Source organism: Thamnophis sirtalis, unplaced genomic scaffold (genome assembly GCF_051295495.1).
Source record: "Thamnophis sirtalis isolate CommonGarterSnake01/CBP01778 unplaced genomic scaffold, rThaSir2_p1.2 scaffold_3, whole genome shotgun sequence".
NCBI lineage: Eukaryota > Metazoa > Chordata > Lepidosauria > Squamata > Natricidae > Thamnophis > Thamnophis sirtalis.
Genome location: NW_028261383.1, coordinates 17,346,802 through 17,361,687, shown reverse-complemented (window position 1 = coordinate 17,361,687; position 14,886 = coordinate 17,346,802). Strand labels below are relative to the sequence as shown.

At 41.5% G+C, this 14,886-nt stretch overlaps 2 protein-coding genes across 3 annotated transcripts in view; both read left to right on the top strand.

The window, feature by feature from the left end:
- The window catches only part of LOC148047315 (uncharacterized), a 94,317-nt gene extending 87,984 nt beyond the window's left edge, over positions 1-6,333 (top strand). The window contains exons 5-6 of one of the 2 annotated variants that reach the window (XM_087711446.1): positions 1,022-1,151; positions 2,651-6,333. In XM_087711446.1, the coding sequence (XP_087567572.1) occupies positions 1,022-1,151; positions 2,651-4,089 (1,569 nt within the window). In that variant the 3' untranslated portion in view covers positions 4,090-6,333. The remainder of the gene's footprint in view (positions 1-1,021; positions 1,152-2,650) is intronic. The other variant, XM_087711447.1, reaches the window with a different exon arrangement.
- Positions 6,334-8,260: 1,927 nt separating this feature from the next.
- Positions 8,261-14,886, top strand: part of LOC106554961 (uncharacterized) — a 30,004-nt gene continuing 23,378 nt past the window's right edge. The window contains exons 1-7 of the mRNA XM_087711584.1: positions 8,261-8,834; positions 9,193-9,780; positions 10,033-10,147; positions 10,261-10,328; positions 11,466-11,595; positions 12,241-13,227; positions 13,313-13,353. Of these exons, the coding sequence (XP_087567710.1) occupies positions 9,367-9,780; positions 10,033-10,147; positions 10,261-10,328; positions 11,466-11,595; positions 12,241-13,227; positions 13,313-13,353 (1,755 nt within the window). The 5' untranslated portion in view covers positions 8,261-8,834; positions 9,193-9,366. The remainder of the gene's footprint in view (positions 8,835-9,192; positions 9,781-10,032; positions 10,148-10,260; positions 10,329-11,465; positions 11,596-12,240; positions 13,228-13,312; positions 13,354-14,886) is intronic.

Below are 14,886 nucleotides of genomic sequence, written 5' to 3'. Positions count from 1 at the left end.
CAGAAGTGGGATTACTTTACTGAAAGGCACTGAATGTTTTCTAGAATCAACCAACTTGATAAAACTTCTCCAAATATTTCTTCAGTTAAAGAAATTTTCAGATTTGTCCATTTTCTCACCTAAAATGAGGACTTGTATGATGCACAGCCATTTAACTTGGTGCAAATGTTTGCTTTGGTTATTTGGGAAGAATGGAATAGAATAACAGAGTTGGTTGGGATCTTGGAGGTCTTCTAGTCCAACCCTCTTCTCAGACAGAAAGACCTATAACATTTCAGATAAATGGCTGTCCAATTTCTTCATAAACACCTCCAGTGTTGGAACACCCACAATTTCTGGAGGCAAATCATTCCACTGATTAATTGTTCCCGCTGATCTCTTCTTTGTGGTAGCCCCTTAGATATTTCAACACTGCAACCATGTCATTCCTAGTCCTTCTTCTCATTAAATCAGACATACCCAATTCCAGCAACCCTTCTTTATATGTTTTAGCCTCCAGGATCTTAATCACTTTGGTTGCTCTTCTCTGCCCTCTTTCTAGAGTCTCAATATCTTTTTTTACATCTGGCAATCAAAGCTGGATGCAATATTCCAAATATGGTCTTACCAAGGCATTATAAAGTGGTACCAACACTTCATGTGATTTTGATTCTATCCCCTTCTTAATGCAGACTATGATTGGGTTGGGGTTATATTGCTGACTCATGTTTATGTGATTGTCCACTAGGACTCCAAAATCCCAGTTGCACTTTCTATTGAGCCAGGTATCACCTATTCTATGCCCATGCATTTGGTTTTTCTTTCCCAAATGTAGAATCTTACATTTCTCAATGTTGTTTTTCATTTTGTTAAATCAGGCCCAATCTGTCTATCCTTCTATATATTGAGTGTGCAGTGTTGGTATTTCTGTCAATTTAGTTTTGTCTGAAAATTTGATGAATTGCGCTTCTATCCTCTTGTCTAAATCATTGATGAAGATGAACAGGTCTTGCAAATCCTCCTGTTCTTTTTCTGTGTTCAGGAGAGTCTTGTGTCTTTCGAGGAGGTGGCTGTGTATTTCTCGGAGGAGGAATGGTCTCAGCTGGATCCTGATCAAAAAGCGCTGCATTCGGAAGTCATGCTTGAAAACCATAGGCTCGTGGTCTCTCTGGGTAAGAGTTTTCTAGTCCCTAATCAGAGAGTTCAAGAAGACAGATTATAGTTAGTTTTTTATTTTATAAAAGCCACTAATCCAATATCATCTTTTATGAGGGAGAAAGAAAGGATCTGTCCTTCTGGTACTCCAAGGAAGGAAAGAGTCAATGCTTGGATGCTTTCTGTGCCGTTTCTTATCTGTATTTTCCCATTTGAATTTGACCTTATCTCTGGAGGCTAAGAAAAATAGCAGTATGTGGTGTGTGTTTTTATGTGTCCTCTGGAGGTCATGTGAGAAGAATGTGTTGTCATTTGTCCTCTGAAACCTCCCCAAATTGTGTGGGAACAGAACTTTCACACTCAGGCCATGGAAGAGCATTCTCCCAATCCAATTCAAGAACAACGGCCTCATGAAGTGTGACTCCAAGCATCTCAGGGTACAGGTGGTCCCCGAGTTATGACAGTTCACTAAGCAACCGTTCCAAGTTACAAACTAGCCCTTCCCCAAGTACTTAAGACCCAGTCCAGAAATTAGAAAAGTTGCGGCACCACAGCTGTCATTTACATTTATGAATGACAGCAGAGGCGCTGCAACAATATTTGCCCTACCTGTACTCCTATTCCACCCATTGGGACTTACGTTACGGTGATGTAGCAAGCCATTGGTTCCTTTGCCTGCTTCGGTGCATTTGCAGAAAAAAGAGGCCTAAAGTAGTGAGAGATATATAAGATGAGTAGTTGGAAATCTTGCACTACTAATCTCACATGATCTTGCACTACTAATCTCACATGATCTTGCACTATAGTACTTTAGGCCTCTATTCTCTGCTTACCAAGGCCTGCACAAGATCCAGGGCAAAATGCTTTGCAAATAAGAGGAAGGCCTCTTTATTTTCAAAGACTTTTGTCCTGGATCTCGTGCAGTCCTCAGTTCTTAAAAGAACGCAGGCTGAAAGTACTGCAGTGTGGGATCATGCAAGATTAGTAGCCTGAGAACTTGCTCTACTGGTCTCGTTTACAATCCAAAGGGATGCTTCAAGCAAGGGATTTAGCTCCAAAATCTCATCACTGAGATCAAGGAACATGCTGAGTAGGGGTCCCGCCCTCCCGCCAGATGCTGTGGAGCAGCTGCTCCAAGGTACACTGGGGAACAAGGAGCTTGCTTCAAAATTGTTTTAGTTCTCACAGGTCTCTGGTGAAATTAACCCATTCCAATAAATCTTAAGTTTTCTCCTTATCCCTCTTTGGATGTTTCCCCTGATTATTCCTTAACTCAAAACTGACTTTCATATATATAGATAATTATAAAGAAACAGATATTTTCTAGATATTTTCAAAGCTTTCAGGACTCATGAATATAGAAATCATCAGTGGTCTATATCAGACCACTGTAAGGATGCAAATATTCAACATAATGGAATTGCAGAAAAATTAAGAAGGAAATTCATTTGACTTTCTACAATTCGATCTTTTTCCTTAACCTTGTTATCATTTTCATTTCCCTTTTGCTTTGAAGGTAATAATGGCCAGGAGAATCAAGATTTCTGTGAATTGTTCCAACTGATCAATGCCAAAGATGGAACGGAGAAGTTTGGAATTCGAATGGAACTAGAAACCCATGACTGGAATCAGGAAAGCTCATCTTCCATTGATGCTCCAATGCAAGACTTTCTTGCCCAACAAGAGAAACCATATAAATGCATGGAGTGTGGAATGACCTTTGCTCTGAGCAATAAACTTACTATCCACAAAAAGAGCCACACAGGGGAAATGTCATTTAAATGCATGGAATGTGGAAAGACCTTTGCTCGAAGAGATCATCTTATTTCCCATAAGATGATCCACACAGGGGAGAAGCCACATAAATGCATGCAGTGTGGGAAAACTTTTACTCATAGCAAAGGGCTAACTATCCACAAAAAGCTCCACACAGGAGAGAAACCATATAAATGCATGGAATGTGGAAAGACCTTTGCTCTGAGCAGTAGACTTACTAGCCACAAAAAGATCCACACTGGGGAAAAGCCACATAAATGCATGGAGTGTGGAAAGAGCTTTGCTAAAAGAGGAAATCTTATTTCCCATGAGATGATCCACACAGGAGAGAAACCACATAAATGCATTGAGTGTGGAAAGACCTTTGCTCAACGAAGTTACCTTGCTTCCCATAAAAAGATCCATGCAAGAGACATGCCGTATAAATGCATGGAGTGTGGAAAGACCTTTCCTCTGAGCAATAGACTTACTATCCACCAAAAGATCCACACAGGGGAAAAGCCATTTAAATGCATGGAATGTGGAAAGACCTTTGCTCGAAGAGATCATCTTATTTCCCATAAGATGGTCCACACAGGGGAGAAACCGTATAAATGCATGCAGTGTGGGAAAACCTTTACTCATAGCAGAGGGCTTATTATCCACAAAAAGCTCCATACAGGAGAGAAACCATATAAATGCATGGAGTGTGGAAAGACTTTTGTCCTGAGCCATAGACTTGCTATTCACAAAAAGACCCACACAGGAGAAAAGCCGTATAAATGCATGGAGTGTGGAAAGACCTTTGCTCTGAACGTTAGACTTACTATCCACAAAAAGATCCACACAGGGGAGAAGCCATATAAATGCATGGAATGTGGAAAGACCTTTGCTCAAAGAGGTCATCTTACTTCCCATAAGATGACGCACACAGGGGAGAAGCCGTATGAATGTATGCAGTGTGGAAAGAAATTTGCTCAACGCAGTTATCTTGCTTCCCATAAAAGAACCCACACAGTGGAGAAACCATATAAATGCATGGAATGTGGAAAGACCTTTGCGCAACGCAGTTATCTTGTTTCCCATAAAAGAATCCACACAGTGGAGAAGCCATATAAGTGCATGGAATGTGGAAAGAGCTTTGCTTGGAATCATAGTCTGTCTTCTCATAAAAGGATCCACACGCAGGAGAAACTATAGTAATAGCAATTTCCCTTAGACTTTTATACCACTCCACAATGCTTTACGACACTCTGAGCAGTCTATGAAGTCAGCATATGCTGCCCAGCAATCTGTTTCCTCATTTTACCAACCTCAAAAAGATGAAATGCTGAATCAACCTTGAGTCGGTCTGGATCTAACTCCTGGCTATGCATAATTATCCCGTAATAGTGCATTCTAGCCACTGACCCACCAGGTCTACATATTTTAATGTGTATACATATTCTGCCTTTCTAATCCAAATGAGATACGTGAATCCAACAAAATGAAATTTAATCTGGAGAAAAGAAAGGTGTTACACTTGGCAGGAAAAACGGATTAAGCGAAACCTGGTGCAAAACCAGTAACTGAGAGGGACTTTGTAGTCCTAATGGATGACTCATTAAACATGAGTCAGTCATGTGCAGCAGAAGCCAACAAAGCTAATAAAATGCTTGGTTGTATAAGTAGGGGTATGGAATCAAAGTCACGTAAAGTATTAATACCACTTCATATAGCCTCCAAAAAGAACAGCCATGGAGAACAGTCCAGAATACAACGCTTCGTCATACAAGCCGAGGTATAGAATCAAAATTACATGAAGCATTAGTACCACTTTATAAAACCTTAATAAGACCACACCTGGAATACTGCATCCGGTTTTGGCCATCGCATTACGAAAAAAATGTTGAGACTTTGGAAAAGTGCAAAGCAGAGCATCTAAGATGATTAAAGGCCTGAAGACTGAAAGAAGAATGGTTGCAGGATTTGAGTTTGGCTAGTCTAGAGAAAAGGATTAGGAGCGACATGATAGCAGTATTCCAGTATTTGAGATGCTGCCATAAAGAGGAGGGGGTCAATTTTTCCCCCTAAGCACCAGACAAAAAACAATGGATGGAAACTAGTCAAGAGAAGCAACCTGGAATTTCCTTACAGTGAGGACAATTAACCAATGTAACAGCTTGCCTTCAGATATTGTGGGTACTTCATCACTGGGCATTTTTAAGAAGAGACTGGACAGTCACTTGTCTGTAGTGAAATAGGATCTCCTGCTTGAGCTTGACTAGAAGAGCTCCAAGTTCCCTTCCAGCTCTATTCTGATTTTGATTCTGAATCCTCAATCCTTTCTTGTGCTTTCTCTCTAAGAAGGAGGTTTTAAAGCAAACATGAGCAACAGTGGGTATTAAGGTTATCATTTGGCCTGAAAGTGATGTGTGACTGTCACTTTTTAAGTGGTGGAGATCCCCCAATCATTTCAAGAAACTCCCTCTGATGAGTGTGCCCACTAGAGCAGAGCTGCAGGCAGAAATGCAATTAGCCCTGAATCCCTGTTGCTTGACCTTTTCTTATTTTGCTTACTATTGTCACAGTCTGCCTTTCCACTCTGCTTCACATTATGTAATGCAAGTAATAACTGAGAAAGAAAGCCATAAGAACGGGGTTATAGTTGAATGAGAAGATTCAACTCATAGGCTCTTTGTCCTAATTTTGTGGTGATCTTTCCTTGCCTTCCCTCATGTTGCCCATCTCTAAACTCACACAATCTTATCAATACCATTTTTAAGTGGTCTCCAGAACTGGATATAGTATTCCAAATGGTGTCTCACTAAAGCCCTTTTTAGAAGGATAGGACCTACTTTTTGCTGACGGTGATACCTCTGGTGATGCATCCCAGAATGGTGTTTGCCTTAACAGCTGCCTGGCCACAATCTTTATTTTTTTGGAGTTATCTTTATTTTTTTGGAGTTATCACGGTAACTCTTTTCACATAGTTGTGTAAAAAAAATGCTGCTTGAACTCATGTATTAAAATACAGAATAGTTCTAGCATTGTGGAAATACTTTTGTGTCTGTTTTCAACCTTCCTCCACACACGGATCGATAAAGAAAGTAGTGTCAACCCTCAAAACGAGTCTAGCTGAAACCATATTTTTCTTGCTTCTTTTCTTATTGCCATAGTGAGAGGAAGGGCATTTAGCGAATGTAGAATGTTTTCCTCCAATGTGCCAGACAAAACAACGATAAGGCTCCTTAGAACCAAGGCCAAATCACCATGCCCAACAATGGCAGGAGGGAGTGCTGTGAAGTTCATCTGCTTGGTTGGCTAACATGACCTGTGACATGAGTGGGGTGGACAGTATCCTTTACTTATACCAAAAATGCAGGAATTGTTCGATGTTGTTTTCACCTTTGACCGTGCCAATATGATGTACCCAATAAACTGGATTTTTAAGGATGGCAAGAGGCCTTTTTTGTTTTGTTTTGTTTTATTTTTGCTACATATAGAAAGCAACAGTTTCAATGTCTATATAAACTGGGTTGTCTGGTTACAATTAGTTTTAGCACTAATAATAGTAATATTCATTAATAGTCATATAATAATTTTCATATTAATACATTGATACTAATTAATATTAATTAAAAAAACTTATTGTAATGAGCCATCTTAGTAAAGTTGGTCCTTCTTTTATAATTTTAAACATTCTAACTTCTGTTTTTATTAGTTAACCATTGATCAAACGAATCCCATATTTCAAAACATCCCGTCTCTTCCTTGCCTTTAATTTCAAGTGTTAATCTATCCATTTCTGCACATTCTAGTGTTTTTTTATTATCTTCTCTTGTGTAGGGATCTCCACACTTTTCCAATGTTGTGCAAAAACAATTATAGCTGCTGCTAACATATGCAATATCAGATACATAGTCCCTTTATTTTTCTGGTATGATACCCAAGAGATATATTTCTGGTTTTAAAACTATGTGTTCTTTCATCATTTTTCTCTTTCGAAGTACGTTTTTTTGTCCAGTATGCTTTTGACTTTGGACACATCTACCACATATGGTTGTACGTGCCCAGAACCTGATTACACTTCCAACGTTTAGCAGATATATCTTTAAACATCTTAGCTAATCTTGCTAGTGGGAAGTGCCATCTGTAAAACATTTTGCATACATTTTCTTTATTTGCAATAGACATTGTTAATTTATAATTCCTATCCCACAACTTTTGTCATTTCTCCAATTCTATAGAACTGGGATGGCAACCTATGGCAAGCGTGCCACCAGTGGCACGTGGAGCCATGTTTGCTGGCACATCAGCTGCCAGCTCCAGAGTACATGCATGTGCTGGCCAGCAGATATTTCGCCTTCTGGGGAGGGCGTTTTCGCAGGATTGTGCATGCATGCATGGGGGGAGGGGTGTTACATGTGCAGGTGGGCAGGGAGGATTGAATTGGCGGAGACACATGCACGCACACACAATTTGGCATGCCATAAAAAAAAGATTCACCATCACTGCTTTAGAATAACGAAAGTTTTTAGCCCACACTATCATTTTACTTTTACTTTCTGTTCTTCCATTCTAATACTCAGTAGACAGTTATAAAAAAAATTATTAGTTTCTCATCAGTTCCTTTAAGGATCTGGTCCGATTCTGTTGGTTCTTGATAAAAACAATGTTTTAGCATCTTTTCCATCTCGATTGTATTTGTATATGCGGCCACCATGTTAAATCTATCCCTTGACTATTCAGTTCCTGTTTGCTTTTCAATTCCCCTTTCCCATTCAGAATATCTTTATATCTTATGATTTTTTCTGTATCAATCACATTTGGATGTATTAGTGCCTTAAGAGAGCCGAGGTGGCGCAGTGGTTAGGGTGCAGTACTGCAGCCACTTCAGCTGACTGCTAGTTCTTCAGTTCGGCGGTTCAAATCTCACTGGCTCAGGGTTGACTCAGCCTTCCATCCTTCCGAGGTGGGTAAAATGAGGATCCAGATTGTTGGGGGCAATATGCCGATTCTGTAAACCGCTTAGAGAGGGCTGAAAGCCCTATGAAACGGTATATAAGTCTAACTGCTATTGCTATTGCTATCCTGGAGAGCCAGACTGGTATTTTCAAGTACGGTAGTGTTTTTCCTTATTTTTTGCCCATACTAAAAACAGCACTTCTAATATAGTGTCCTTGGAAATATTTATGTATTTTATTTTTCTCATACCATAGAAAGGCATGCCTCCCTAGTTGCAAATCATGTCCTTCCGAAGTTAATAGTCGTCTATGTCTCAAACTTATCCATTCTTTTAGCCGCATAAGTGCAGATGCCTGGTAATATCACTCCCAATCTGGCAACTCAAAGCCGCCTCTATTATTAGAGGGTGCAACAACTGCAACACACAAGTTGTGCTTCCCAGAGAGCCACCTCGTCCTTCTCTTCTGACCACCCAGCTGTTTCTGACAGGATTTGGCCCTTTTTCAGGCTGCCTTCAATCTCTGCCCAGTCTTCAGGATGGCTGTTCTTGAGGGAAGCAAGTTCAAATCATCCAGAGAGATTTTTCTCCATCTCCACAGACGGTCCCTGGACAGGAGGAGAGAGAAAGATGGCAAAATTGCTGCCTCTGGAAACCACAAAGCTTTTCGTGGGCAGGGAGGCATTGAGAATAACCATTATCCCTGCTCTCAGCCTCTGCTGCTCTCATCTTTCCCGCCCTTTCTAGAATCCTGGCACTTAGCACCAAATCCACCAGGGGGCGCTCTATGCCGGGACAAGGAAACTCCAGGCGCTTCCCCATTGGTCCCCTGGAGGGTAATCGTCACGACTAGCTTTCTAGAAGAGGCTGCGAAGGAATTAACATCAGAAAAGCTTGTCGATTTTGGACCCTGCACTCGCTCTCCTTAACCCCTGGAGCTCCTCAGGAGGCGGAGAGGCTGCGAGAGCGTCTGGCGGGGGAAGATCCAGACGTGCCGCGGGTGAGTTAGGGGCTCTTCCCAGGCAAAGGGAGGCGGAGGAGAGAGAGACCCGCGCCCGGCCCTCCTCCGGCTTCAACCCCAGGTCCCATGTTCCCCAGCCGCCCTCTCCCTGCCCAGTGAAGCCGGGGGAGGAGGAGGCAGGATTCGCACCAGGCTCCCCGAGGACCCGGTCCTGTCTCCGGAGGGGGAGAGAAGCGGGTCGGCATCTTCAGCTGCCTCCTTCCCAGCCTCGCTCGTGGGAGACCTCTGCCCTACGCTGGGATAACCCACTTGGGGCTCCGGGCAGGTTGGGTGAAGGTTGTTCAGTGGCTGAATTCCACTTTCTAATTCTTGGCTTTTCTTTTTCTTTCCATCTCAGATACAGAAACTGGAAGCCATTTGAATTCTTTGCAAGCCAAACTTTTCTCTTGGGGAGGAAAAAAAGAGCAGAATAACCTGAAGCACCAGAAGTGGTCCCGTGAAGAAAAAGACATCTGGAGACTCACCAGAGTTCTTGGACCCATTTGGAGTTGCTCTGCAGGACAGAGAAAGGATGAAGACACAACCTTTTGCCAAGGAGGGAAGCGGAAAAGGCCTTTCAGCTGCTCAGCCTGGGAAGGGAGGGGAGCTCTGGACAAGGACTGGGCAGAAGATCCTGGAGGTGGAAACCATCCTCCCTTCAGAAGTTCAGCCCTGGCAGTTCATCCAGTACTGGGAGACTGAAGGTCCCCGAGGTCTTTGCAGCCGGCTCTATGACTTTTATAGGCGATGGCTGAAACCAGAAAAACACACCAAAGCCCAGATGCTGGACCTGGTTGTTCTAGAGCAGCTCCTGTTCCTTCTGCCCCTAGAGATGGAGGGCTGGGTGCGGGAGTGTGGAGCAGAGACCAGCTCCCAGGCGGTGGCCTTGGCTGAAGGTTTCCTCCTGAGCCAGGTGGTGGAACCAAAGGAGCAGGTTGAGTTGCAGGTGAGAGACTTTATGGAGCTCAATAGGGAATAAAGAATGTGTTTGAATACTTTACTCCTCCTTTCCAAACTTCTCTGACGTTCATAATATGTGGCAATGTCCCACCAATTCTTGTCGGACATTCTTCCATTGTTTTCTCACTCAACCTCACGGATGGATATTGGGGCTTTGAGGTTGTGATCCTGATATAAGAATCCACTTTATGTCATGTGATATATATTCTCATTCTTTTTTCCTTCCTCCTATTTGAAGTGCTGCAGTGTGGAGAACAGAGATCCTGAGGGAAAGAAAAATCCCTCAAATCCCCCTCAGGAGCTATTTTTCAGGAGGATCCCTTGGGAAGATCAAAGTCAGGACACCTCAGGAGGTAATGGAAGTTCCTCAGATTACCCATCTATCTTACCTTCGCGCTCTCTTCTCTTCTATAGAATACTACTTATTTTGGTAGTTATGCATTTTGAAATTATTTATTCCTTATAGTGAAAAAAAGAATAAAATTTTCTGGTTTTTCTGATGGAGATCAAACAACGGCTGAATCTCCAAATCAAGTAAGAAAGGGAACAGTTATTAGCTTTGTATTCTCCCTTCAGGAAATGAAGTGGGTGTGGGCTCTCTCCTTCTTCTATCTCCATCTATTCCCCACCTCCCACCCCCTGTTTGCACTGGGCACAACATGGACAGCAGAATACCAGGTTCAAGTTGCTGTCAGCCAACATAGGTTCCTTTGGTTATCTTCTTCTGCCAGGTTTGATGCCCTGTTGCTCGGTGAGTGTGGCTAGTCGGCCTCCACCACCATGGCGGGAAGGGGGTTTGCCCTCCCCAGGATTTAGAGGCTTTCCTTGAGCCCCAGGGCAGGCAAAAAGTGATTTCCCCTGCATCCGGAGGCTTGAAACAGGCTTATTTCTGGACTTCCGGAACCTTTGGTAAGACATTGTCCCCCACTCCCCGATCGTCTGAGCTGGCCATGAACTTAGCTGACATGCTGAACAGATCACGTGGAGACTCCTGAGAGGGGCGGGGTGGGCAGAGCAAGCCTAGGGTGGCATTTGGGGATTTTCTGAACTGGGCAGAATCCTAGCTAGAGGATCACCCGAACCCATATGAACCCCCAGCAATCCACCCTGGCCCCAACTCCTTTAAACTAGACATACCCAATTCCAGCAATCATTCTTTATATGTTTTAGCCTCCAGGACTTTAGTCATTTTGGTTGCTCTTCTTTGTATTCTAGAGTCTCAAAATCTTTTTTACATCATGGCAACAAAAACTGGATGCAATATTCCAAGTGTGGTCTTGATTCTCTCCCTCTCTTAATGCAGCCTATGATTCTGTTGGGTTTTTTTTTGGCAACTGTAGCACATTGATGGCTCACATTTAAGTGATTGTCCACTAGGACTCTAAAATCCCAGTTGCACTTTCTATTGAGCCAGGTATCACCTATTCTATGCCCATGCATTTGGTTTTTCTTTCCCAAATGTAGAACCTTACATTTCTCAATGTTGTTTTTCATTTTGTTAAATCAGGCCCAATATGTCGACCCTTCTATATATTGAGCGTGGAGTGTTGGTATTCCTATCAATTTGGTCTTCTCTGCAAATTTGATGAGTTGCGCTTCTAACCTCTTGTCTAAATCTTTGATGAAGATGAACAGGTCTTGCAAATCCTCCTGTTCTTTTTCTGTGTTCAGGAGAGTCTTGTGTCTTTCGAGGAGGTGGCTGTGTATTTCTCTGAGGAGGAATGGTTTCAGCTGGATCCTGATCAAAAAGCGCTGCATTCGGAAGTCATGCTTGAAAACCATAGGAACGTGGTCTCTCTGGGTAAGAGTTTTCTAGTCCCTAATCAGAGAGTTCAAGAAGACAGATTATAGTTTTTTATTTTATAAAAGTCACTAATCCAATATCATCTTTGGTGAGAAAGAAGAAAAGGATCTGTCCTTCTCGTACTCCAAGGAAGGAAAGAGTCAATTTGTCTTTGTTTAGATGCTTTTGAGACATTTCTTATCTGTATTTTTCCATTTTTATTTGAACTTATCTGTGGGAGCTAAAAAGAATGAGGTGTGCTTTTATGTGTCCTCTGGAGGTCATGTGAGAAGAACGTGTTGTCATATGTCCTCTGGAACTTCCAAAGTGAGAACAGAACTTTCACAATCGGGCCATGGAACAGCATGTAATGCGAGATCACACAAGATCAGAAGCATGAGACCTTGCACTATTGGTCTCACGTGATCTCGCACTAAAGTAGTTTACCACTCATTTCACAGAGAACAGAAGCCTAAACTACTTTAGTTTGAGATCACACGAGATCAGTAGTGCAATATCTCAGGCTAGTGAATGTGTGATCTCACACTAATTCCTTCTTGGATGTTTCCCCTGATTATTCCTTAACTCAAAACTGACTGAGTGAGATTTGCAGTTTGATCTTTTTCTCTAACCTTATCATTTCATTTCACTTTTGCTTTGAAGCTAATAATGGGGAGGAGAATCAAGATTCTTGTGAATTGTTCCAAGTGATCAATGCTAATGATGGAACGGAGAAATTTGGGATTCGGAGGATTCATACTGGGAAGAAGCTATACAAATGCAGACAGTGTGGTATCAGGTTCAGAAGATATAGTAATCTTATTTTCCATAAAAGGCTCCACTTAAGAGAGAATTCATATGAATGCATGGAATGTGGAAAGATCTTTGCTGAGTTCAGGTATCTTGCTTCCCATATAAAGATCCACAGAGGGGAAAAGCTGTTTACATGCATGGAGTGTGGAAAGAACTTTGCTAGAAGATATCATCTTAATCGCCATAAGATGAGCCACACAGGGGAGAAACCATATAAATGCATGGAGTGTGGAAAGACATTTTCTCGGAAGTATGGTCTTACTTGCCATAACAAAATCCACACAGGGGAGAAGCCGTATAAATGCATGGAGTGTAGAAAGACCTTTGCTCAAAGAAGTAATCTTATTTCCCATAAGATGATCCACACAGGAAGGAAACCATATGAATGCATGGAGTGTGGAAAAACCTTTGCTAGAAGATATTATCTTAATTGCCATAAGATGAGCCACTCAGGGGAGAAACCATATAAATGCATGGAGTGTGGAAAGACATTTTCTCGGAAGTATGGTCTTACTTACCATAACAAAATCCACACAGGGGAGAAGCCGTATAAATGCATGGAATGTGGGAAAACCTTTATTCATAGCTATGAACTTACTATCCACAAAAAAATCCACACAGAGAAACCATGCAAATGTATGGAGTGTGGAAAAACCTTTGCTCATACCGGGGCACTCAGAATACACAAAAAGATCCACACAGGAGAGAAACCATATAAATGCATAGAGTGTGGAAAGACCTTTGCTCAAAGAGGTAATCTTATTTCCCATAAAAGGATCCACACAGGGGAGAAGCTATTTAAATGCATGGAATGTGGAAAGAGTTTTGCTCATAGTAGTGGACTAAAAAGACACAAAATGACAACACACAGGAGAGAAGCCATAGAAATGCATCGAGTGTGGAAAGATCTTTGCTCAAAGAGGTAATCTTATTTCCCATAAGATGATCCACACAGGGGAGAAGGTGGATCATAACTATCATCCACAACCACCACCACCCCACTTCACAGGTACATTTCCATCTTTACACACCAGGAGAGGTAGTTTGTCTCATTCAGCCAAGATACTTCTTTACTTATACCAAAAATGTGGGAATTATTCAATGTTGTTTTTATTTTTGACTGTGCTGATATGATGTACCCAATAAACTGGATTTTTGAGGAAACCAAGGCCTCAGAGTCTTGAATTGGTTGGAAGCATTACTAGGAACCATAACAAGTAATTTTATTAAGAGAAAGCAGTGTTAGGGGAATGTGGATGCATATTACATCCCCATAGCTAGCCAGCCTACTGGCCAATCCAGGTAGTCCTTGATTTACAATAATTTATTCAGTAACTATTCCATGATTTTTCCTTCCTCTCTCCCTCCCTCCCTCCCAAATTAGGCATACTCCAGGGTATCAGAATAAAAACCACTCCTGTGTGTTAACAATGGAAATGATCAATGAAGAAGGAAGATCTTTGGAAATCAATGCAGACCAAAATAAGATGAAATTAAGAAGAATTACTTCAAAAAATTACTTCAGTGCTTCCTGATGAAACAGAGAAATGTGAATGAAACTTTCTCTGGGATGTCAAGATGCCAAAAATAATCCAACCTGCTAATAAAGGAGGAAATGTGTAGATCACGGTTGAAATGAGAGGTCCTTGGTCCAAGAGTTTTGTTGAAGAGATTTCATTACCCAAACTAGGGAATGTCAGTGCACCAACCAATCTCAGAGGACACCAATTCTCTTTCTTTTCTTTGCATTAAAAATTACTGACACTATAAAGTGTTTGGATGGACTGGGAGGGAGATATATATTTCAGCTCCTGCTGGGTTGAAGCTGTCTTTCCAAATATGGATTATTAAACTTTTTGTGTCAAACTGCAGAAAAAAAGAAATACATAAAAATCAAAGGTTACCTCCATTCTTTTTAGTGTATTTTTAACCATTTTTTCCATTCTTTTAAATTCTTTGTTTTGCTCATTGTAACTAACCTCTTTGTGTGTCATTGTCGACTCCAAATTTGGTCAATTTTTTTCCCCTACCAATGGAGTCTTGAGCTCTTGTTTTGCTTTTTCATTTTCATTTTCTCTTTTTATTTATGGTCTAATAATATTTCCCTGCTTTAAATTCTTCAAGGGGTTTACGCTTCTTAATTTTGTAATTCTACCTTTTCTCCAGTCAGAGGTAGAACACCATTTCCCATCTTCATTTCCCAATTAAGGAGCCTTATCATGAACTGGAAAATCCATAGTCTCAACTTTTTCTCCATTTTGGAACTGGCTTTCATTTTGTTCAGAGTCTTTCCATGAGCATAAGAGATGGGTCACCCATGGTGTTCATCAGAAGAGGATGGAGGGTTGTCTGTCCTTTCTGGGGGGGGCCTTCACTGTGAGGCTGAGTAAATGATTTGAAAAAGCCACATGTATGTATTGAATTAAGGAAATAAAAAAACAAATAAAAAACAATCTTTTTCCTTATGGTGACTTTCCTGCCTGTATCCATCTTCCT